At 30.0% G+C, this 24,518-nt stretch overlaps 5 protein-coding genes across 8 annotated transcripts; 3 read left to right on the top strand and 2 right to left on the bottom strand.

Annotated features, from left to right (window-relative positions):
* Positions 1-662: 662 nt before the first annotated feature.
* Positions 663-6,084, bottom strand: LOC100647578 (probable cytochrome P450 305a1). Its single transcript, XM_003396620.4, has 8 exons — positions 5,726-6,084; positions 4,498-4,752; positions 3,130-3,367; positions 2,500-2,659; positions 2,293-2,404; positions 1,851-2,031; positions 1,376-1,632; positions 663-1,042 (listed from the first exon to the last, which is right to left on the bottom strand). Exons 1-8 carry the CDS (start codon positions 5,814-5,816, stop codon positions 864-866), a joined length of 1,473 nt encoding a protein of 490 aa, XP_003396668.2. The 5' UTR covers positions 5,817-6,084; the 3' UTR covers positions 663-863.
* Positions 6,085-6,730: 646 nt separating this feature from the next.
* LOC100652280 (small subunit processome component 20 homolog) lies at positions 6,731-16,296 on the bottom strand. 2 transcript variants are annotated; one of them, XM_003396573.4, is made up of 11 exons: positions 16,117-16,296; positions 15,769-16,049; positions 10,416-15,668; positions 10,089-10,344; positions 9,405-10,010; positions 8,766-9,329; positions 8,490-8,672; positions 8,088-8,415; positions 7,586-8,016; positions 7,231-7,500; positions 6,731-7,149 (listed from the first exon to the last, which is right to left on the bottom strand). In XM_003396573.4, exons 1-11 carry the CDS (start codon positions 16,159-16,161, stop codon positions 7,000-7,002), a joined length of 8,367 nt encoding a protein of 2,788 aa, XP_003396621.2. In that variant the 5' UTR covers positions 16,162-16,296; the 3' UTR covers positions 6,731-6,999. The 2 variants fall into 2 exon arrangements, with proteins under 2 accessions (XP_003396621.2, XP_048263672.1); XM_048407715.1 differs by lacking the exons at positions 15,769-16,049; positions 16,117-16,296 and having other exon boundaries at positions 10,416-15,324; positions 15,404-15,515.
* Positions 16,297-16,400: 104 nt separating this feature from the next.
* LOC100646225 (telomere length and silencing protein 1 homolog) lies at positions 16,401-18,025 on the top strand. Of its 2 annotated transcripts, none has more exons than XM_003396610.4 (7): positions 16,401-16,500; positions 16,695-16,810; positions 16,883-16,991; positions 17,063-17,208; positions 17,278-17,496; positions 17,589-17,722; positions 17,817-18,025. In XM_003396610.4, the coding sequence occupies exons 2-7, from the start codon at positions 16,695-16,697 to the stop codon at positions 17,981-17,983; spliced, it is 891 nt and encodes a 296-aa protein (XP_003396658.1). In that variant the 5' UTR covers positions 16,401-16,500; the 3' UTR covers positions 17,984-18,025. The 2 variants fall into 2 exon arrangements, with proteins under 2 accessions (XP_003396658.1, XP_003396657.1); XM_003396609.4 differs by having other exon boundaries at positions 16,420-16,599.
* A 614-nt stretch (positions 18,026-18,639) lies between these two features.
* Positions 18,640-22,803, top strand: LOC100644760 (flotillin-1). 2 transcript variants are annotated; one of them, XM_003396597.4, is made up of 11 exons: positions 18,640-19,047; positions 19,364-19,439; positions 19,583-19,673; positions 19,766-19,909; positions 20,000-20,119; positions 20,365-20,373; positions 20,692-20,907; positions 21,002-21,189; positions 21,251-21,461; positions 21,547-21,711; positions 21,787-22,803. In XM_003396597.4, exons 1-11 carry the CDS (start codon positions 18,996-18,998, stop codon positions 21,802-21,804), a joined length of 1,290 nt encoding a protein of 429 aa, XP_003396645.1. In that variant the 5' UTR covers positions 18,640-18,995; the 3' UTR covers positions 21,805-22,803. The 2 variants fall into 2 exon arrangements, with proteins under 2 accessions (XP_003396645.1, XP_003396644.1); XM_003396596.4 differs by lacking the exon at positions 20,365-20,373 and having other exon boundaries at positions 18,650-19,047.
* A 123-nt stretch (positions 22,804-22,926) lies between these two features.
* LOC100646828 (ADP,ATP carrier protein) lies at positions 22,927-24,347 on the top strand. Its single transcript, XM_003396453.3, has 4 exons — positions 22,927-23,242; positions 23,307-23,565; positions 23,623-23,854; positions 23,913-24,347. The coding sequence occupies exons 1-4, from the start codon at positions 23,089-23,091 to the stop codon at positions 24,195-24,197; spliced, it is 930 nt and encodes a 309-aa protein (XP_003396501.1). The 5' UTR covers positions 22,927-23,088; the 3' UTR covers positions 24,198-24,347.
* Positions 24,348-24,518: the final 171 nt, after the last annotated feature.

Here is a 24,518-nt window from a genome sequence, read left to right as displayed (position 1 = left end):
TGGAAATTATATAACTGAAAATTGTGAATAGTCTTCTAAGAATAAATTGCTATTCTGTACATAACAATTAGGATACGCTTAGACGATGGCGATTCAAGATAATTCATTAAACACCAGAGTCGAGAAATGTGCTTTATATTATTTAATAGAGAAATGTTTTTATTCTATTTATTAAGTAATATCTCCGAGTGTATGATTTCTTAATTACTTCAAATATATAATAAAAAAATTTTGAGAAGAAAAAGAATCATCTTCAATATTTAAATACAAACTACATAATTTTTATTAGCTTTACAGAATCTATTTCCCAGTGACAAGGAAATATTTGACAGGCATGTTGAAACCTAATATAAAAGGATCGAATCGCCACGTGGCGTGCGAGCGAAGGTACATTTGGACTTCTGCGAAACGAACTGATTTCGTCGAACACGTAAAACGACGCGTAAAGCGACTTTCACGCGGTAGAAACAATAAACAATATTCAAGAGAAAAATTTGTTGAAGTCAAACAAACCGAGCTTCTATCTACGGGTGGAGCTACTTCAAAACAGAGAAACGTCACATTTAACGTACATCGGCAACATCTTTATCATTAAAACAATAAATCGAACAAATAAAAATAGGTATATCCAGCTTGGATACTAAAACAAATGTACAGAACAATATATTTTATCTTGTCTTTATTGTTTTATTCTTCATACTGATTAATTAGCATTTTTTTCATTTACCATGAACATTATCACATAGAAATTTTCTGTAGGAATAAACGTACTTCCTGTTAATCACGTGATACATGGAAGTTATAAGTGTAAGAAATTTAGCAAAAAATTATACATATATCAAGAACGAGGACTGCAAGTATTATTATCGTGGCGTCACGAGTACCTCATAAGGCTTTGGGGACGATGTCAGGCCATATATAATTTCTACAGAATTTGGTCCTTTGCCGGGAACTGGACGTAGATTATAATTCTGCATTATGCCTGTAAACAAAATGAATAGTGCGGACTTCGCCAGTACCTCGCCTGGACATCGTCTTCTTCCTGGAGACAAACGCATAAGACTATAGAAAGTATCGATAAATAAAATCATCTTTTTAATGATCATAATGAAACCAGCTTTTTGTGTCACTGTTTCGTTTAGCTCATAATAACTGCATTAATTAACTTCGTGAAAGATATTCCTAACTTTTATAGAGACATCCGGAAACATGAATGAACAGCGCTATTATCTCATTTACGTTGTTATGTACCGTGATAAAATGACGATAAATTGATGTGGACTACATATTTTAAGAAATTTTTACAATTCTACGATGGTAGAAGATTTTTGAATATTTGTAAAATACATTTTGCAAGTTCTAATCTATTTTATACCTTTTCCAAATTGCAGAGAATATGTATCTGGCTCGAAGACGTCGTTTTTAATAAACCTTTCAGGCATGAACTTGTCTGGCTCTGGATAGATATTAGGATCCTTATTGATGGAGTACATATTGACTAAAATGGTGGTATCCCTTGGTACCGTGTACTTGTCAAGAATCGTATCGTGCAGAACTCGTCGCGGCCCAATTATAGGGAATACTGGCCACATTCGTTGCACTTCGCTTATTACAGCCTCCACATATGGAAGCCTATAACAGTAAAAAATTTCATTTTTCTCGCATACTCCATTACTCTAATCTCTTCATCGAACATTCAACTTTTACTCTTCTACGCAGGAATTACGACAAAAATTGTACAAGAAACATAAGATAGAAGATTCAACAAAAAATTAAAGGAATTAGTGATTTCAGCTAAATCCACATTTTTACATAGATAAGTTCGAACATTTAACAGGAAATTTGATTACTTCGCTTTATCCTCCATTTCAGGAAGTCTGTCACGCGATATCACCGAGTCGATTTCCTTTTGTACTTTATGCTGCACATCCTGATACACCGTCATAGTTAATAACAGAAAGTCCAAGGTTAGACTCGTGGTCGTAAAACCAGCAAGGAAAAGATCAATCAACAGTACCACCAATTGGTCATCTGAAAAATATGTTATGTAAGAAAACAAACTTATACGTTTGATAGGCGACAATTTCTAATGAGAATACTTTCTCTTTCGTGGATATTTCTATCAGTATATAACATCAGTATTCTTAGAACCAAAGGGAAATTAAAAATTATCCATTTTTCAGTTCTATGAAAAATACTAATATTTTTTACAGTAGATGAAATTCTGATAGAATTAAAAGATATGAATGTGTTTATGAATATAAATGAAATAACTTATAAACTTGATCGCACCAGTGAAGATAGGGCTAGATTCCCCATGGTTTTTCATTTCATGAAGGAACATGTCAATTACATCTGCTTCACTTCCAGGCTTGTATTTCTTCTTATGCTCAATGATAGTTTCCTGTACAAAAAAAGACATTCACGTATAACAGATTGATTGTTAAACAGCGTATTTAATAAATGTAATATCATAATTGATTTACATCATGGACACACCATTAAGAAGTCCTTGAGTTGTTTGTTCAGTGTACACAAAAGATTGTATCCTGAGAACTCGGGTGCAATGTAACGAATCCAAGGGAAAGCAGAGATAAGTCCGCCCATCATGTCAAAGACTTTTGCTCGAGTTTCCATCAACTTGATAAAAGAGTCTATTCTGCATTGGAAAGAACAATTAATCAGGATTGAATGTATATTAAGTATGTGACCTACTTTATGTCTCGCTTCTAAATTCTTGTAAATCATTACTTTCGTTTCTATAATGATTTATTGCGTGTTTTTTGTCCTTTCTTTCAAAGAAGAAATATAAAGCAATAATAATTCTTCATAAATGAAGCGAATTTTACAAAGCAACAATAAAATAAAATCATTTCTTTCCGTTCTTCTGTTCTATTTCTGTCTTTTGAATTCAAAATCTTCAAAAGATTTTGTAACAATTCTAAATAAAGAAAGTAAAACATGTTTCCATGAATAATATAATTAACTTACATTACATAGAAAAAAAAAGAAATTTAAGCAAACGTGTAAACGATTCCAACAAGTCGTTTATACGTATGGAAAACCGAATACGTGAAAACGATGCTACACAAAGTAGAGAAATCCAATAGAACACATGTATTTATGTACCTTTCGCCCCTGCTGAATGATTCTCCCGTCGTCAAAAACCAAAGGACGTTTATCACAGTCGGTGTAATCAATGGTTTTAGTATCTGCGGACCCTCTGTACTCATCTCATTCAAAAATAAGGTCAATTCTTTTCTAATCATTTGCGCCATCTCGCGTTTTCCAAAACCGAAAACCCTCATGGTCCGCAACATCCAGCTCCGTAATTCCTTCCATTCTCCTCCGTCGTTCATTGTGATGCCTATCGACAATAACAGGAAACGATAATATCGCTAATATTCGAATCAAGTTGCATCTATTTTGCACATCTGCTATATTGCGAAATATTATAATACGTAGTTACAGCAGGACGTTGATTATCCAAATTAATAGAAATAAAGTTTCAGCAAGCGATTTTTCATATATGTTAACACAATTGGAAATAAAATAATTTTTAAAGATAAATCTTTATGGAAAATTAATTGTTGTTAGCATAATTGTTGTAGCTAAATTTCGCATTCCATTTAAAATAGATATTTGTACGGCTACATATTTATTTGATGATGATATATTTCTTCTTACGCTTTTTATTTTTATCGATATTGTAATCACATTCGTAATTTTATTTTCTGAATATCTTTATAACTACAACTTAATTTAGAACACTAGAAGTATGAAGCATATGTATTAAAATAGAAACATTAGTAAACAGTATGTAATTTGGAATAGATATATATATACATGAGTTCGAACACTCATCATTTTTAAGTGTCTTTGGAATTATTATTTATGCAAAGTAACAAAATATAAAATTATTATTATATGAAAAGAAAATAACACGAGATAAATAATATATTTAATGTTTTACTACTTATTCTAGGAATTATAAAAGGAAAATTCGAATTTTAAATACATTGTGAAACCAAATATTTATAATTTATTTATAGATTAAACGAATTAAATTTTGAATCAGGAAAAATCATAAAAAGCAATTTTTTGCACAAAATGGTAGGTCATCAGTGGGTCACAGAAGGTCATTAGAAATGAAACGTACATATTTGAAACTCGTGAAAGACGAACGCTATTGTTTAAAGAGAGCATAAAGGGTCGAAAAACGGATTTTTCGCGTACTGAAAGAAACATAATGATTTTACAGAAAAGAGTTTCAATTGAAAAATGTAGGCATTGGGAAGATCTACAAAATGAGACTTATAAAATTAATATCAGTCTATATGTTGACTTGCAAATGAATAAAAATCATCAAAATATGCTCTTTTTTTATTCGAATGATCTTTCAAAACATCTTGTGCCTAAAAATTTGCTGTTTACAATTTTTTCCGATTCAAACACTAATTCAACTGGTCTATTAAAAATAGTCTTGAATTCTGATACCTTGCTTTTTGCCCATATTTCGAAGTTTGATAAATTCGTTCCAAGGTCGTCCATCGAATTCCTCATTCTTCAGTACTGTTTCACATAGTTTGCTTCCAGAAACGATCAGTACTTTTTCATTACCTATAGTCACGCTTATCACATCGCTGGCATAACGTTTCGAAAGTTCTAGAAATGCTTCGTGTTGTCCCCCAAATTCACGAATCAAACGCTTCATTAGAAAATGATTGCCGAAAATCGGCCACGAGAATGGCCCTAAAAAATAATGAAACTTTAAAAAAAAGAGGAAGAAAAAATACTATATATTATATGAAGAATACGATATACTATTATCTATAGTATTAATTTTTTAAATTTTATATTCATTTGTTCTTTTATAAAAAGTACTAATTTCAAGAACGGAGATTAGAGCATTAAAAAATAATTATTTAAGTTTTAAGTAGAATAGAAAGGGATGAAAAATTCAAAGGGCTTTATTTTATAAATGCTATTGAATTGAATAGCAATTGAAAATAAATAATACTAATTTATTTATATAATAAAATAAATATGTACTAAATAAAAATTATAAACAATATTATAGATATCGATATTATGATAATAATATTTCGAAGATTTTATAATCAGTGTCAAAAACGTATTATAGATCATTTTATTACTCTAAATTCAAGTATATATGCGAATTTTAGTACAACACATATTTTGTATAAAGAATAACAATTTCTGAACTTAGTTCGGACAAAATAGATAAGCCTCAAGAGGATTAGTCTCATTAGATGAACAATAAAGACGCTAATTTAAACCAGCTCAGTGACCCAATCAACCCGAGTAGTGTATACATCCGCATGATTTACATTCACAGCTAACGGCTTCATTGGTAGATTAACTCTTCTAGTTCATTTATCTTGATGAAATATTAATTAAATTAATGATTTCATATCTCAATAAAAAATTATAAAAACTTATCATGATTAATAATAATCTAATATTTTTAATCTTCTTAACATAACACATTATTATCGTCAATTTTATTTTACTATAAAAACCAAAAATTATAAATATTAACAAGATAAAACTCTTGACTATATTGTATATCCGAAATGAAGGTTACGTTAAAATTATTGAAATAAATTACTGATTTGGTGTATAATGATCCATACACTAATTTTGTAGAATGTCGACTAAGCAACGTGACTCGATATAATTAATAAGAAATAACTTTGATTACCTGGTGGGGTTTTTCTCGTATGTTGTCCGACTACTAAATAAATAATTAATAATATCAGCGTTACTATTGCTAGCAACACGGTGGCAAACATCCTGCAACGTCCCACACGAACTTACGATTCGGTACTCGAGCGATCAATGAAAACCTTCGAACTAAAATTGGTTCTCCCGAAGAACGACTGGACGATAGATCGATAGGTTGAAATTTTTCGCCCACAACTAATATGTTAATTCTCACGTTTCAATTCCAGTTTCAGCTTTTTATACCGACCTACCGCCGATAACGTGAATTACTCGATAAGCGCGAATACTACTAAACCATAGTTAAGCCCTTGCTTATAAGCATTTCAAAATTCAAGAAATAAAAAGACCCCGTTTGCCAATGCTTCGATACTGTATTATTACACAAAACTTTGCACTTACGTGCATTGTTTTTAATGTATTCATGTGATCACGGTCACTTGATAATAAAAAGCTTTTTAATTATATGTATCCTTTGAGGAAGTTGTTAAGAGCGGATAAGTCCCTTATTACAATACATAAATAAACTAGATTTATGTACTGTAAAATAAAATAGGTTTTACGATGTCCAACAATGTTCAAAGATTATTAAAACTGTAAACAGCCTTTTGAAATTTTTAATGCAAATCATTGATCAATGTGATCAGACATTTATAAAATAAATTACAGCAATTAAATTTTGAATATCTTTGTGTATAAGGATAATTATATATATTGTAGAAAGGTCTGATTTCAATTATATTGAGTTGAGTAGTAAATTCGTTTATCCTTCATCTTCACCAGGGTATGGATGTGAAAAAATTTTATAAAAATTATTTGAAGAATGTAAAAATATGCCCCTCTGAATTTTTTTTATAGAAGATATGATATTTATAGAAATTACATTTATAGAATATTTAGGAACAAAATAAGTTAGTTTTTCGTGAAATAGATTTTATCACAAAAATAGATTTATATAGCAAAATGAACTTATAACTCAACCTAATATTTTTTAATATAATATGAATTACTGTATTTTCTTGTTATACAATCAATGTTCATTTAGTATTATTAAAAAATAATTAAAGACATTCATACATATGTACATGTTTATGTATAAAATCTACATATTATCTATATTTGAAAAGATATAGTATGACGTAAATTGCATATGTATATACATTAAATTTGCAATTATTCTAAAGATACCATCAACCTGACAAATAAATATTTTCTTGACAAAATGTTTTATGGTAACAATTACTTTTAAAATATTTATATAATATCCAAATCGACTTCTTTTCTTGCGTGTTTTTTCGTCCTTTTCTTCCCTGTCACTCTGTCAGATTTCCTTTTTTTAGCTTCTTTCTTTTTCTGCTGTCTTGCAATTTTACGTTTGGCAGCTAATTCTGGATCCGTTACAAACTGTAATAAAAAAAATGTTAGTACTCTTAATCATTTCTTACCACTTATTTCACAGAAAAGATAAAAATGTAACAAATTTACCTGCTGCGTACGCATCATCTTTCTTTCTGCTTTTTTAATATCCAAATTCTGTTGTATTCGACTCAATAATCTAGTATATTCTTCGCTATCTAATCGTTTCTTAATCATCACACTTGCTTCTTTAGCTAATCGTCTTAAAGTGGTATTTTGTTCTTCTGTAGTAGATATTTCACGCACAATTGGTGACATAATATTGAAAAGTACCACATTTAAATATTCCATGGGTATTGTAGCCACAACAGCGCCAACCCACTTAAAGAAAGCAGTCCGCTGAAAAAAGAAACATCACTTGTATTCTAATTATTTATTTAACATTATAAGGAAGTATATATAAGGATAATGATGGGTACTGTACCACTGTTATTGACTTAGGAGCTTGGGTTATTTCTATATTTACAGCCTTTCTCAGCCTTCTAATAAGCCAAGGAAGTGATAACTGGTTCTTATCTTTATCTTTCATTTCATTGACTTGATCTGTAGCAGTATTAATCTGTTTTACAGACTTTAATATTCTCGCGATAAAAATTAAATTTTTAACAGTCTGATCGGCTAATTCTTCTAACGTCATATCAGGCTGTAGTTGCGCAATTAGGTCTAAACTTAAACTTTTTATAACGGTAGTAGGATCGGAATACATGTAACTGGTTTCTGCTTCACATTTTTCAGGGTTTTCTAAAAGGTCTATAATTTTATCAACGTCAAGAGCAGCTAAAATAAATCCGATCAGTTGAGACGCTGCTAAACGCACCCATGCATGAGGATGTGCTAATAAGGACTGACTATATTCTGAAATACACAAAATTCTGTTAATATTAAACACTAATGAATTAGGTAATATAGTAACACATTAAACATACCAGCAAATGAACGAATAGCATTTTTATATTCTTCACTTTTGAGAAATGCCGTACAATTTGCCGATATTTTTAGTAACAATTGCAACACTTGAAACATATGATGATCTTTCATTCTCTCTGGATCTTTGATATAATGCTTTTTCTTTAATTGCATTTCCTTTTCTGTATGTAACTTCACAAAACGACCAGGTTCATTGCTATCATTAAAATCTGCATGAAATTGTTTCAAAAGAAGCGGTAATATTTCATCTAAACGAGACTTAAAAGTGTCCTTTTCTACTGTTACAAATATACCGCATAACTGAGCACCCAATGTTCGATGCATTACCTAAAATAACACGTAATCAAGTAATTTTATAACGTTAAACATGTACTCTTAAGATTTAATTTCAATTAATTTACCTTAAGATCTTTTAACCACGCTACAAGTATATCAAAAAGTTTGCTTCTGTTATTATAAGGTATACGTGTAATCATTTCCTTAATACATTTAGCGCACAACTTGCGACATGTTGGATCATCATCATTTATCAATCTTACACCCACCATTATAAAAATGATATCTGACTTCAAGACCAGAGTTTTCTGAAATTATGATTGATATATAAGTTATGAGTTTGATTTGTTTCTTTTAATCGACTGAAAAAGAGGAAGAATGAAAAAACTAAATGTACTTACTACTGGAAATCCTGTAACAATACTGTAAATCATCTCTAAAGCACTAAGACGACCTGGTTGCATTTCATAGCTAACCTGCGTCAAATAAAATGCTATATGTTTCTGTAAATGTTTACCAAGAGGATATTCCATCAGATAAGAATAAAAAACGGAGCGAGATTGTACTCTAACGTGTTCTAGTTCAGACGTAATGCTTAAAGCAGCAACTTTTTCCATAACAATATGCATTTCAGGAAGAATCATTTTTCGAGCAATTATCGCTTTGAGTAAACCAAATGCTGTTGCTTGCTTATCACTGTTGTGCATATCTTGTTCAGCATACATAATCAAGGCTTTCAACTGATCTATGCTAATTACATACTGTTTCACATCACGAACAATTACAGACATACATTTAAAACCAGCCATCACTAAATCAAAATTATCTCCTTTACTTAGGCCAGCTGCAGCGTATTTATGCAAGATAATAAAGATAGATGAACAAATATCAGAAATTGTTTCTTGTATTGAAAGTAAATCCATTTTAAGTAACCAGTTTAAACACTGTAAAGCTAATGTGCTTAGCTGAAAAAATATAATATCAACATATTAAACAATTGATCACGATTATTATTTACAATAAGAATATAATAAATTTACCTTCACATGTTGAGATTTTATGCATTCACTTATGTGTGGTACAAATGGATCTATCAGGGACTTAAATTCTGTATTAGATATTTTGTCTCTTTTTAGCAGAATATGGAAAAGTTTTAAACCAAATTCCATGATAATGTGAACATTGGTGTTCTTTGAAGTTTTTGAAGTAGCCTTTATACCCATTTTATTTTTTGGTTCTGGAGGTATGATAAAGCAATCTGGTTTCTGTCTACTGAGTATTTCTACTTCCTTTTCTGTTAATTCTTTATCATTCTTCTCAGGCTTAAACTCAGGAATACTTTCAGAAATTACACCATAAAGGAATATTAACATTTGTTCCAATGGTATAAAAATATTATCAGCTAAACCTAGTACTATGTTTCTGAAACATTCCACAACCTTCTGCACAGTTTTATGCGAATGACTTCTTATAAGCACTTCTTTTAATGGTAAGATTAAATCCACCAAACATGATTCAGTAATATATTGTGCTAATATATGAAATATGTCATAACTTTTTGTAGATTTTGCTTCTGATACGTTTTTCACAATTCCTATTACTTCTTTCTCTTCTGCTGTTAATCCAAATAGATCTACTTTACATACCTAGTTAAAATACAAGAATATTTGAATATTAGATATATCAAAATTGAGATTTTAATATGTATTTACAATATTACTTACAGATAAAATACTTTGAAGATTTTCATTGATATCAAATTTCTGAAAATATGGTTTCAGAGCAACTAATACTGATTGTACTGTAAACGCGAGGACATGAACTTGAAATCCTTTTGTTAATAAAGTATTCATTTCTCTTAAAAGATGATGAAGATACTTCGGACCAAGAGTTATCATAATTTTTTGTAATATTTCTCGAGTAACACGTCGTACAGATTCTAAACGAGATTTCAAGAATGTACATAACTTCATAAAGATTCTGAAACAATTTATTATAATATTTTAATAATCTTTTAGTTTTATATGGAGGTGTATATACTATATACTTACCCTGGTAAATTAGTATCTAAAATATGTCCAGGTAATTTCTGTAGTAATTTAACAAAAGCAAGAGCAATTGGAACTCGCATTAGTTCTTCTTCCTCGTTATCTATTGCAATTCTTTTCTTGTTAATCTTGTGACTACTTTCGCGACTCGTTCTCGCTATAATGGAACAATGGAGTTGAGGTAGCAATTCCTTGGATATACTAAATACGACTCGTCGTGCTCCATTCTGTGAAAGAATGATCTGTTTTTCCATCACAGGTACTTCTTTCTGTGTTTCATTTTGTATTTTTCCTACAGTTTCTTCCACAGTATCTATATTTTCAAAATTTAAAGATTCATCTAATTTCTCTTCTACTTGGTTTTCATTATTTTTGTCGTCACCTTTTGCAACACTTTCTTCTTCTTTTTTTTCGTCAGAAATTATTTCCTTTCCATGATCCCTTTCAATTTCTTTGTTATATTTTGGTACTGAAGATTCTTCTACAAATTTATATTTTGACAAATCAAAATGGAAAGAATCTAAAATGCTAACAATGACTCTAACAAGTTGTTTCTGAAATTCTATAGAATGTCTTAGCTTTTCCAAGTAATGTTTCAGAATAATCTCATATTGATGCCATGGTAGAAGTTTGCATATAGTACCAACGGTTCCTATTGCAGCATCGATAAGACTATTTTTATGAATAAAAGCTTCATTGCATAGATATGAAGAAGCAAAAGGAAGGACAAACTGTGTTAATGTTCTCGGATTGAACGACTTCTTCAACGTTTTTGCTATATTACAAAATTTAAGAAATGCTCGAGCTCTTCTGTGCAGTTGCAAATGTTGCATGTTCTCGAAGAAATCTACTTCGGGATCCGCCTTATCAGTTAATACAGATAAATCCCGTAAGACGGGATGGACGTCTGAACATTCCATAGCCAAATGTCCCAAAAAAGCTATTGATTGAAGCCTTACGATTTCAATTTTGCTAGTTATCCCTTTTCTTATAAGTGGTAAAATAGTATTGTCCATTAAATAACGTCTATCTGCTACATTTTCTTTATGTTTCTGTGCCAATTTACAACCAAGTAGCTTAAGACACTGTCCTGCATTGTCTCTTAATGCTAGATCTGCTTCATTTTTAAGAATGTAATAACAATTATAAATAATAGCAATGCCAAACTCTAATGTAATCTCATCCTTTTCTATTGCATTATTAATCTCAGAAAATGCATCCAGTCTTTTTTGAAAATCTGGTTGATCGAGCCACCTGCGATCCCATGCATTAAGTGCACTTATTAACTCATAATTTTTTATTAATATCCCATGACAATCGTTTGTAGACTTTTCCACAATTGTTTTATAGAGTTCCAACAAGAGTTTACGAGCAGGAATTGCAGATATTGCACCTAATAAAGGTAGAACTGCACGCACGTGCGTTGTTGGTTCCTTCACTTGCTTTACAAGGTTTATTGTGGTTGTAATCAATTCAATAATCGTTTCTTCTCCCTCTCCAGCTCCAGCCTTTTTAGTTAATATTGGTAAAGTAAGAGTAAGAAGTATATCACATGCATGTGCATCTTTCACGAATTCTGAAATACGCGATAAAATCACAAGTTCTGATTTATTTATTCCCTTGGTTGATTTTTCAAGTTTACTTTTAATATATTGTAAAATACTGAACACGTGTGGGAGAAGAATAGTAGATCCATAGTTAACTCCATTAGATAATGCTTCTTCATTTATTTCAGATAAATTATTAAGTATAGGTGTTAAAGGAACAAAAGGTGTATCAACTTCCATATCATTTTCATTTGTCTTTCCATAGTCTTGTAGTGTTACCATTTTCTCAATCATTTCAACAATAGCACTGATAACAGGTGTTTCAGTTTTTGAACCCAATAAAAGTTTCATTATGTAAGGAAGAGAACTAACAGACTTATCATCTTCGCGATATTTTATAAATAACGGATAAAAACGTGAGTTCTGGCTCCATGCCATAAACAGCCTTAGTAATGGAGTAGGACTGTGAATACCTTCTATAGGTAATTTCTCTAACCATGGAAATACAGCTACATTAAACAAAGCATCCATTTCGTATTTATTCCATTCATAATCTTCAAAGTGACCAAAGAACCTTGCTAATATTGAAATGGAGGTGGATCTTACATTTTTAATAGATTGTAAGAATCCAACATGAACTTTATCTGATTTCTGTAAAATTCCAGTTACTTCTGCCAGAATGCATATTACCAAACCAAGTAAGTAGGGTAACAATTTCTTTCCCATTTTACTACCAAATTGTTCTATCAAAATTGCAAGTAAATTCGTGGCACTCTGCAAACGTTTAGGTGGAATAACATTACTCAAATCTACAGTATTAATAATAGTTTGTGTAAGTTGTTTCAAGTTAATTTGTTGATCATTCATTTTATCTAATTCAAGCATATATTTCTTGAAAGGCTTAAATGCCATGTTGGTAAATATGATCATTTCATTCTCTTGAATTCCAGATAGAAAACGTAAGATCATTTTTCGTTTTAAAGTACCTCCAGCTTTACCACCAGTTCTCATTCCTGTTTTTGCAATCATTTTAGCATAAATTATACGCATTAATATAGGTATAAAATCATTGCGATGTTCTTCCAGTATAATATTACTTTCTTTATCGACTTTAAAATGTGTCAATTCATTTTTCATATTTCTTTCATTAATTATACTAAGCAAATTTTCCTTATAAGGTATTAAATATTTCTGTTTATAAGTGAGAAGACAATTTAAAGCACCCTTTTGAATGTCAGGAACTTTTGATGACAGCAAGTCTAAATAAATGTTCTGCATCTCTGATTCCCTATATAATGTTCTTGGATTTGTTATCTTTTCAAATACTTCAAGTTGAGCAAGTAAGAGCTTCACTTTATAATTCTTATTTATTACAATCTTATTTATCTGTCTAGACTCTATATCTATTTGTTTCATTCTTGTATCTGTAGAAATAATAGCTTCCTTTTTTTCTTTTTCCCCTTTCTCATTTTCTTGATTTTCCGCAGATTCATTATCGCTTTCATTTTCTTCATCAATTTCCATGTTGTTATTAGAAACAATTGATTCTTGACCTTTTAAGATACTGCAACATCCTGCATCTTCAGAATTTGACTTAAAAAAGTTGTAATTTACAAAATCAATGAATAGTCCTGTTATATCTCTATTCTTCATCTCACAGAAATGTGAAAAATTTGTCATACATTTCCATAAAAGAATTTTATGATTTTCATAGTCTGGTTTGTCATTGCATTTTTGTATAGCATTTTCTATTGCAGAAATAACTGTACATTCAAATAATGGTTTATAGTCTACAGTTATTTCGTGATTACGTTTTAATTCAGTTAAAAATATAGGCCAAAACTGTTCATATTCCCTGATTGCAAAAGTAGCTATAATCTTATTTATAGGTTCCCAAAGTAAAGAAAAATTTATATACAGATTTCCTAGTAAATATCGTAATGGAAGTTCATAATACTTCAAATCTAAATTTATCATTGCTTCATTTTCATATGACAATGCTTGTAAATGCAGCAATTTACTTCGATAACTATGTACTGATATAGGTTCACATTCTGCTAAATACATATGTTCCATAACACCTATTTCCTTCTTCTCATTCGTAATAGACAATTTTACTTCACTAATATTGGAGAATAAAAGATATAAATGAGTTACTATTAAGCGAATTTCACTAAACGGTGAACTCAATTTTTCTGCAATACTGCTGTTTAAGTCTTCAAACACAGTTCGATTTATATACATTTCTCGGTATTGTGATGTGCTAAAATATGTTACATATAAATCTACAGCATTTAAAATGAATTTATTATCAGGATACTTGATAATTAGATCTAATACTTTTATATCATTCTCTTCTATAAACTGATGCAAAGTTTCTGATTCCAATATGTGAATTGCGGATTCTAAAGATATTAAGAATGTCAAACACAGTTTGATCATTTCAGTTTCTGTATTGGTATCATTTAATATCTGTTTATATAAAGATAATATTCCTCTTTTTAAAATATCCTTAAATTCTGCTGGTATAGGCTTCAGATGTGGCAAAATAATTAACATTTTTAATGCATTTGTTGATATACTATTACCCAATAAAACTTCTAACTCTTTCTGGAAGTAGTTAATACTATTAGATTTTACACCTCTTATATCTAAAATGTATTTTGTCCATTTGTTTAAATTGATACCATTGAGACATAAAGGAACTTTTGCATTAACTATCTTCGTAAACAGTTGTAAAGTATCATCATCAAAACCAATGGAAATGCTATGTCGTATTATATATGGCAATACCAAAGTTTCGAATGATGAATAATGGATTAAACTTTCAACAGCGCCATATAATAGTTGAATATTTTTCACAGACATAACTTTAAGTAGTATTTGACTAGATGTTTCCTGCATTAATTTAACATTGGCTGCCAAAAGAATAGCAACTGATACATTTATAACTTCTCGTAACACATTTTCCTCATTTTCAAAAGTATCTAAAATATGTGACAATTTTTTAATCAGAGGTACAGGATCTATAACCACTTTTCCATTTCTATGATTAACAATTATATTTATCAATTGCATCAAAAGAATCAGACTTTTCTCTTTTCCAGTTTTTGATTGAAACTGCTTAGTCTCTTCAATTGATTTGTCCATGACATTTAAAAGTACAGACCAAAGTACCTGGTATTTCTGTGAATGTATACTTTGTAGCATACAGTTAATAATTTCCTTCAATAATTTGAACATTAAACTTTGATTGAGAGAATCATTATTCAATCCATTGAAGTATAATAAAAGCATTTGTTCTGCGCATGAATGAAATTGTCCTGGTATACCAGATATCACTTCAAATAATAATTTACCACATCCTGGTATTATATTTGGGTTACTTTTCAATATATGCAATATTGTCTTTAAGAAAGAATCTTTATCTTTAATCTTACGTACCACGAATGCAAAACTTTCAGCTGCAAAGTTGTTTATATAAGTTGGCTGTGTATCTGCTAACAATGGTAGCAACAGATCAAGCACAGTTTTTACATTTTTAACCAGATATTTCCATAAAAATTTAAATAAATAGGCTAATGATGTGAATGTGTATTCTATTTGTTCTATGTCTTTTGTTTTTAATAACTCAATGATAACAGTTAAAAATCTAGGAAAATATTCATAAAAATCCTTTTGTAGGTCTTTAGACATAGCAACAACTAATCTGCAATGAAAAATTTATATGATAATGCTTGCTAAAAGCTATTTTAATCCACATTTTCCTTTAACTTGATGATAGGTAGAACTTTTAATTTAATACTTACTCCAAGATTGGTTGTAGAAACAAAACATCTTTCTTTGCTAAATATTCTATCAATGTATCTACTACAAACTGCTTTTGATTAACCAATTGTGGAAGCGTTATAATATCACGAACTTTCTTTTTAAAGCTGCAGTAACCTTCAGTAAGGTTAAGATAATTCCATTTCTGAAGTGTTTGATGAAAATACGTTTCGATTTCTTCATCGTTCTCCTCATTTCGATGTGCAACTCGGTGAAATACATCGACATCAATTTCATTTACTCTTTCGGTAAATGTTTTAAACTAAAATAGAAGAATAGAAGGATAAAAAATATTTGATGAAAAATAAGTGATTATTTACGCTACATACTTGAAATGTATTTGATTCTTTATGACGAATTGGCTTATTCTTCATGTTGCTAAAACATATAAAAACTTTTAAATTTATATTTAGTTTCTCATATTTAATGAATTCTTTAAAGTAATTTTAATTGACAACAATCTACTTTCACGTGTATTTCTCACATGTAATTATGTAGCACAAACAACCGAATAGCTACATCATAGATAGGAAATTTTTCTGTTAAGAAAGAACTAGGTCTTCCGAAAAAGAACTAGGATTCTTAAAAAGGAACTATAGAATATTTTCTAGTAACATTCGTATCTGACATCTTTATAACCTATGGAATACAAATGTTATGTACTTTTACAAACTGCCTAAAAGTCTATAAGATAAAAAGTGTCACTTTACAGTGTACGATAATCCGTAAATTCTTATCTTTCTCTGAATGCATTCATCATTTATTTACAAACATTGTTGTTTATGATATAAATAGTTGTTTACATATGTAATGTAAGACATAAATCATTAGTTTAAAATCATATTTAGAAAAAGTAATAAAATATGAAGTATATACATTTTTTATTTACGTATTTGTTTTAAAATAGATGACTAGTACAGAAGAAAAGAAAATAGAATTCAAAAAGAAATCAAGGAAACCGATAAGGAAACGACAGGTTTCATCAGATGAAGATGACAATGAAAATGAAGAAGCCTCTGTTAGGTAAATAACAAATCCAAACACATGAAATGTAGTAGATTATACACTTTAGTAATAAATATAATATCTATTTAGGGAAAAAGTTGAAGAGATGAAAACTATACAAAAACTTCGTGAAAGACCAAAAGGTATAAATGTTGTTGGATTAGCCCTTGGAGAAAATGTAACACCTGATGTAATGACGGTAAACACTAATGAAATTAATAAATAAAATATAATAACTTCTTTCCTTCTGAAAGATTCTTCTTTCTTCAGTCTGACCCTTTTAACGTAAAAACTGGAGGAATGGTAAATATGACTGTATTAAAGAATACAAAATTGAAACAAAATGATGCATATGAAACTGGAATTGGCACACAATTTAATGCAGAGACTAATAAACGCGATGAAGATGAAGAAATGTAAATATTGTATTTATGATGTTAATATAATTTAATAAATACATAATTAATGATTTCTAATTTTCTTAGGGTAAAATATATTGAAGAAGAATTATCAAAGAGGAAAAGCAAAACTGAAGGTACAACTGAAAATGGATCAAATAATGACAAAGGTTCTTATTGTTCACCAGAAGAAGCAGCTTTGCAAGCAGTACCTGAACATTTAAGACAAAGCTCTGCACACAGAAGTGAAGAAATGCTTTCAAATCAAATGTTATCTGGTATTCCAGAAGTGGATCTTGGAATAGAGTATATGATTTTATAATATACACTTGATTCTTTTTAACACATTTCATACAAAAGAATGCTTTTTTTTCATTTATAAATCATTCACCTTTCAGAGCAAAGATCCGTAATATCGAAGCTACAGAAGAAGCTAAATTAAAACTGCTTTGGGATAGGCACAGAAAGAAAGATGGACCCTCGCAATTTGTCCCAACCAATATGGCTGTGAATTTTGTACAACACAATAGATGTACACTATCTTCACTTCATCTTTTATTTTATCTAACTTATATGTCAACTTTTATAGCATATAATAACTTTTATTTCTTTTTTACTTTTTTTAGTTAACATAGAAGATACAGATTTCCAGAAATCAAAACAAGATTCTGATGAGAGAAAAAAAGTTGCAGCGCCCAGAGATGATTACAAGAGTAAAAGGAAAGATAATGGAGAAAAAGCAACTGATGATTATCATTATGAAAGATTCAAAAAACAATTTAGACGATTTTGAAATTATTTGTAAATAGAAATAAAGGATATAAGTTATATGTAATGAAAAATTTATTATTTATACATAATATATATCGTTAAATTTATTGCTGCAAATTTTTTGATCTATATTATAAAAATTATCGAATTATTAACTCATTTGCATCATGACTTTACTTAAGTTAGTGTGTTCAGACAGCGTCGTCCAACTGACAGTTGGCCCGTATTACGCGCAGCTGTATATCGGCAGTTTTATTATTTTCGTTAACTTCGACTTCTTGTGTATTTACAGTTACAACGCTCACGCTTGAAAAATTATGTACAATTGGCATATGATATTGAGATTTCCATACAAAATCTCTATTTACAAAACTAACGCGTTGATCAACTTCGCTGTGATCATTTGACGAAATATGACGGATACGTCTCCGATCCTATATCCTATTTATCTTCGATCTATATATCCTATTTCTATACTTGAATTCGAATCGTCAAAATAATCAGAATTCATTCGGGCAACTAAATTTTATTTTAAAGTATAAAATTAGGTTATTTTTTAAATTTGGATTTAGATTGACATTACTTTCTCTTAACAGCAGTTAGAAAGATTTACATAATAATAACAAAAATAAAATTTGTTAAGAACATAATGAAAATAGCTCAGATGCTCGCAAATTGACAGCAAGATGCGAATGATGTCATACGAGGAATATTCCGGGACTGGTGATTAAAGAAAGTCGCGGCTGGCAGAATAGTCCGTGCTCAGTGATAGAAGACGATCGTCATGCGCGGAATATTCTGCTTACAGATGCAAATGGATTAATACTTTAAAATACAATGCAGAACTTTATTAGGTATAAAAACTTAATAGCAAGCATGTAGCTATGACGTGTATTGTAAACTCGGCATAAGCTTCAATACGATCTCACAGAATGACGACATCGTAGCGACGTCAATTGACTGTAGAGGGATTACACTGAAATTCAATTCCTTTAAACTTGCTGTAACTATTGTTTTTCTTTACACCCGCGACTATGAGTTGTGGATTCGTTACTTGTGGCCCAAACGAGGCTCTTGTAGTATCAGGTAATTATATCAACCGATTTCTACTGCAAATTATTCGGTTTCAGTACGTCTTATCCAGCCGACATGGGAGGAGCACTTTGTCAATTAATTGATTTGGAAAATTTAGTTCGTAATAAAGTAGAAAAATTAATTAAGTGGTATATAGATTCATTATTTTCCATTAATTCTGCCTGGTTAATTCTAAGTTATTTTACTATATGATTTAATTGTATATTTTTTCATTAAATGTATTTTATTTTATACTATAATATAATAATACCAATATAAAAAGATCTTATAATACATTGAAATTTGTATTCACTAATTTATTTTTAAGGATGTTGCTACAGCAAGCCTCTACTAGTACCTGGTGGTCGAGTATTTGTTTGGCCTATTGTCCAACAAGTACAAAAGTAAGTTGTTACACTTATTGAATAACGAAATTAAAACTCAAAATTATATATAGTTGAATTTTGGTTTTTGTATTGTATATAAAGAAATGATGTAATAAATATTTGATAACTGTTCTATTCTAATTGAAATTTGTATTTTTTAGAATTTCATTGAATACTATGACTTTACAAGTAGAAAGTCCAACTGTGTATACATGTCAAGGTGTACCAATATCTGTAACAGGAATTGCACAGGTATTAATCTCTAATATAATTGAAGTATTTATATATAAATGTCATAAATAAGTGACTATTTATTTACCAAATGTTTATGTGTTTGCTCAAAGGTCAAAATACAAGGCCAAAATGAGGAAATGTTATCCACAGCATGTGAACAGTTTCTTGGGAAAACTGAAGAAGAAATTCATAATATTGCACTTGTAACATTAGAAGGACATCAACGGGCCATAATGGGAAGCATGACTGTAGAGGTATAATACATACATTAAAATTTTTTAGTTAAGTTGTTAGATGAAAATAAATATTAATTCCATTTAATTTCTTTTCTTTCTGTGAAATAGGAAATATACAAGGACCGTAAAAAATTCAGCAAGGAGGTTTTTGAAGTAGCAAGCAGTGATCTAGTCAATATGGGCATTACTGTTGTGTCCTATACATTAAAAGATATTCGAGATGAAGAAGTAAGTTAATTTTTTCTTCCTACTAAACAGCATTTGATTCTTATTAACGAATTCAGGAACAACGTTTATGCAAAAATTACAAAACAATTGAATATTCTAAAATGTATAAAGTCTTTTTGATATGAAAAGTCCCCCTTTAAATGCAATTGTGCAATATATATAAGTAATTTCTTATTAATATGAGTTAATGTAGTCCAATTCTTGTACATTGTAAATTGAATACATTTTTGTTTTGCTACTTGCAGGGGGCAAAGGTACGTTCAAATTTTGTTTTATCACTACATAGAATGCTACTGCACTGCTGTTCAAAGAATATTAGTACAGATCATTAATATTCAAATAAGAGGGAACTAGAGCACATCTCAAGTGCTTGCTTCAATGGTAGCACATATATTCTATACACATTTGCAAATTTCCGTGTTTCAAATATGTGTGATATTCTTATTGTATGCTGCCTTTAATTCAGGTTGAATTCAAAGTAATTGCTAAAATGAATGTTATTACGTAAAATTCGTAATGAAAATACAATGTTATTAATCATATCATATTAAATGTTTATCGATCATTTATAGGGATATCTGAAAGCTCTTGGTATGGCAAGAACAGCCGAGGTGAAACGTGATGCAAGAATCGGTGAAGCAGAAGCTCGCAGAGATGCTCAAATTCGCGAAGCCATCGCTGAAGAACAAAGAATGGCTGCTCGTTTCCTTAATGATACCGAGATTGCTAAAGCGCAGCGTGATTTTGAATTAAAGAAAGCCGCATATGACGTTGAAGTGCAAACCAAAGTAGGGTTTCTTATCTTTGTTTTTCTTTTGTTCTTTCTTTTTATCTTTGTCATTGTTTCTATGAGTAGCACATTGATTTATATCTTAATTATAGAAAGCAGAAGCAGAGATGGCATTTGAATTGCAAGCTGCAAAAACTAAGCAAAGGATTATGGAAGAACAAATGCAAATAAAAGTGGTTGAACGTGGACAAGAAATTGCAGTACAAGAACAAGAAATGATGAGACGCGAACGAGAATTAGATGCAACTGTACGACGCCCAGCTGATGCAGAAAAATATAGGTAAGTTGAGTGACTTTAGAAAATTGATAAATAAGTGTTAATAAATATTATATATTCGCAGATTAGAAAAAATGGCTGAAGCTAATAAACTGCGTTTAATAATGGAAGCTGAAGCCGAAGCAAAAGCCATCAAAATTCGTGGTGAAGCAGAAGCCTTTGCCATTGATGCAAAGGCTAAAGCAGAAGCAGAACAAATGGCAATGAAAGCAGCTGCATGGAATGAATACAAGAGTGCTGCTATGATAGACATGATGTTAGATACTCTTCCAAAGGTAATTGAAAAAGAACTTGTATCTTAATTTCAAAGATTTTTTTAACTGAGTAATGTAAACGCCTCTTACACTTTACATTTCATAGGTTGCTGCCGAAGTTGCAGCACCTTTGTCACAAGCCAAAAAGATAACGATGGTTTCTAGTGGAAGTGGAACTATTGGAGCAGAAAAGCTAACCGAAGAAGTGTTTAATATAGTGACGCGTGTACCGGATTTGGTTAAAAATTTAACAGGCGTGGATATTGCAAAGGTATGCCTAATCATGGAAAGTAATCGTATTTGAAATATACTGATAGAAGAAATTATAATTATAATTTTTTTTCAGTCTGTTCATGCGGCTTAATCGAATGATACAAGAGTTTTTAATACTTCCTGACCACATTCATACTCGTATTATTAAGTATTAAACGAGTCTTTGATATACACGTTTATTTTAATATGCTGTTGCATATTAGAGTCAAATTATAAGTTTTAACTTTAGTAACATTTCGTTGGATAAAACGTTCGGTACTTTCACTGCCAGTTAATTGAAGATAACAAATCACTTTCTATTAATATAAATTGTGAATGAATATTTTACAAGGAAATATATTAAAAATGGTATACATTTTTAAAAATAGATTATAAATTGTGAATATATTCGCACAACATCCGTATCTCATTACTTGAACGATATACAATAGAGAGCAATGAATGCCTAAGTTATACAGGCAGTGAATGTGTGTTTTATTTAATGGATATTGGAAACTCATAGTACAATTTTTATTTTTATTTGACGAAATAAGTTAAAGTTGTATCAAATTTCTATGTTTATTATTTCTAATTAGTCTTTTATGCACTTAGGAGAAAAAAGAAACAAATACAAATATATCTTTTTGAATCTCATATTGACCAAAGATGGTCCAGTTTTGTCCATACATATATAACTTTGCCACTATGTGCCAGAACATTCCTCTAAATATGCCATACATACCTTTCAGTAGTATTAATGTAATTAATGGGTATGAGCATTTTAGAACTGGAAGTGCTAATATTTAACACTTGTTCAATGTGGTTTGATGTTAAGTAACTATATCTAGTCCCTGAAATTTAAATGCCTTTACCTAATGTTTAGTTATACTTCTTATTTTCCTTTAAAGATGCATTAATATATTTTGCGCCAATTTTAGTTAGAATTTACTGTGATCTAAAACTCTTTGTATCAAGAAGAATGATAGTCATATATAGTTCTTGAAACGTGTTTGAGAGCTTTGATGACAAAATTTGTATGACCAATTTAACGCCTTAAATTAATGAAAAGAAGATTCAATTTTATGTAAAGCGATTAAACGTTAAAACCAAATTTCCTGTGTATTAATTTGCCCATCCCATTGCTATAAGTCAAAAACAAAAACAAAAAACAATAGAAGTTACAAACTAAACCATTATAAAAAAGCTCATGACATATGTGAGTTAATATTTATTTATAATAGTTTCAATGTAATGAAGATATGTTTTATGTCGAAATAAACTTATAAAATCATTTGATCTATGAAATTGTGTTAACATTATGATCCCTAATTTGAACCAATTTTATCTTTGTAAACTGAAATTTATCTCTAAAGACATGTCTTAAAAAATTTGTAATATGGATGCATACAAGTCATTTATAATAGATTTTTTAGCTGGTGGGATATCTGCAGCTGTATCAAAAACTGCAGTAGCACCATTAGAAAGGGTAAAATTATTACTCCAAGTTCAACATACTTCAAAGCAAATAAGACCAGAAGATCGGTACAAAGGTATGTTTCTCAATACAAAATAAAATAATATTTTTATGGTTTACCATGATTTTCATTTTATTAGGAATGATGGATGCATTTATACGTATACCGAAAGAAACTGGATTTCTTAGTTTTTGGAGAGGAAATTTAGCTAATGTAATTCGATATTTCCCAACTCAAGCTTTAAATTTTGCATTTAAAGACAAATTCAAAGCTATATTCTTAGAAGGTGTTCCAAAAGATGCATTTTGGAGACAGTTTGCTGGAAATTTGGCTTCTGGTGGAGCTGCTGGAGCAACATCTCTTTTATTTGTGTATCCACTTGATTTTGCTCGTACAAGGTAATACATTTACTTTTATGTAGCTCTAGATAATGTAATAATGATGTACTTTTGCAGATTGGCTGCAGATATTGGACAAGGAGATAAAAGGGAATTCAAAGGTCTGGGTGATTGTATAGTAAAAATTTTCAGGACAGATGGCCTTATTGGTTTATATCGAGGGTTTAATGTAAGCGTTCAAGGAATTATTATTTATAGAGCTACTTATTTCGGACTTTATGATACCACAAAAAGCATGCTTCCTGATCCAAAAAATACTCCCCTACATATTACCTTTTTAATTGCGCAAGTAAGTCATTTTTTATTACTTTAAGATATGTTCAAACTTTCAGATGTAATATTTACAGGTAGTAACAACAGTGGCTGGAGTTATGTCATACCCTTTTGATACAGTTAGAAGACGTATGATGATGCAATCAGGACGTAGTAAAAGAGAAATCATGTATAAAAATACATTAGATTGTTGGATCAAAACAGCCAAGGCAGAAGGTGTTGGTGCTTTTTTTAAAGGTTCACTGTCAAATATTCTCAGAGGTACTGGTGGAGCATTAGTTTTAACATTGTATGATACACTCAAAAACATTTTTGAAGATGTATTACGTGATAAAGACTCGTCTGCAGTGTCCAAATAATGTTAAATAATTTCATATTCAAATTTTGAATGATTGTGAATTGATCTAAACAAGCAAAATTGTATTGATTTTCTACAAATTGAGTATTACTCATGCTATGGAAAGTAATGTTCCATATACTAAAATTATTTATGTAACAATTCATGAATATCAGGCTGTAAAATAGTTCAATTTATTTTTAAATAAATATTTCATAAAAATATATATACACTTACCAATAGAAATAACACACTTTAATACTTTACTGTTTGATACATTACTCAAAGAATATAGAAATCACCAGTTATTTGATGTAATATCAATATAGCATCCATAATCAGA

Source organism: Bombus terrestris, chromosome 7 (genome assembly GCF_910591885.1).
Source record: "Bombus terrestris chromosome 7, iyBomTerr1.2, whole genome shotgun sequence".
NCBI classification, from domain to species: Eukaryota; Metazoa; Arthropoda; class Insecta; order Hymenoptera; family Apidae; genus Bombus; species Bombus terrestris.
This window is presented reverse-complemented; position numbering and strand designations above follow the sequence as displayed.

Excerpts from the sequence above, each read along its gene's own strand:
- LOC100652280 (XM_003396573.4), bottom strand. The coding sequence starts at position 16,161 with ATGAAGAATAAGCCAATTCGTCATAAAGAATCAAATACATTTCAA. Across the intron at positions 8,416-8,489 it reads CGTGGTTAAAAGATCTTAAG|GTAATGCATCGAACATTGGG; the intron begins GTAAATTAATTG and ends GTGTTATTTTAG. Across the intron at positions 8,017-8,087 it reads TGCTATTCGTTCATTTGCTG|AATATAGTCAGTCCTTATTA; the intron begins GTATGTTTAATG and ends TGTGTATTTCAG.
- LOC100647578 (XM_003396620.4), bottom strand. The coding sequence starts at position 5,816 with ATGTTTGCCACCGTGTTGCTAGCAATAGTAACGCTGATATTATTAATT. Across the intron at positions 3,368-4,497 it reads AAATATGGGCAAAAAGCAAG|GCATCACAATGAACGACGGA; the intron begins GTATCAGAATTC and ends TATTGTCGATAG. Across the intron at positions 1,633-1,850 it reads GAAATGGAGGATAAAGCGAA|GCTTCCATATGTGGAGGCTG; the intron begins GTAATCAAATTT and ends TTACTGTTATAG.
- LOC100646828 (XM_003396453.3), top strand. The coding sequence starts at position 23,089 with ATGGATGCATACAAGTCATTTATAATAGATTTTTTAGCTGGTGGGATA. Across the intron at positions 23,566-23,622 it reads CTTGATTTTGCTCGTACAAG|ATTGGCTGCAGATATTGGAC; the intron begins GTAATACATTTA and ends GTACTTTTGCAG. Across the intron at positions 23,855-23,912 it reads TTACCTTTTTAATTGCGCAA|GTAGTAACAACAGTGGCTGG; the intron begins GTAAGTCATTTT and ends TAATATTTACAG.
- LOC100646225 (XM_003396610.4), top strand. The coding sequence starts at position 16,695 with ATGACTAGTACAGAAGAAAAGAAAATAGAATTCAAAAAGAAATCAAGG. Across the intron at positions 16,992-17,062 it reads TAACACCTGATGTAATGACG|TCTGACCCTTTTAACGTAAA; the intron begins GTAAACACTAAT and ends TTCTTTCTTCAG. Across the intron at positions 17,723-17,816 it reads TTTTGTACAACACAATAGAT|TTAACATAGAAGATACAGAT; the intron begins GTACACTATCTT and ends TACTTTTTTTAG.
- LOC100644760 (XM_003396597.4), top strand. The coding sequence starts at position 18,996 with ATGAGTTGTGGATTCGTTACTTGTGGCCCAAACGAGGCTCTTGTAGTA. Across the intron at positions 19,674-19,765 it reads CTGTAACAGGAATTGCACAG|GTCAAAATACAAGGCCAAAA; the intron begins GTATTAATCTCT and ends GTTTGCTCAAAG. Across the intron at positions 20,908-21,001 it reads ACGTTGAAGTGCAAACCAAA|AAAGCAGAAGCAGAGATGGC; the intron begins GTAGGGTTTCTT and ends TCTTAATTATAG.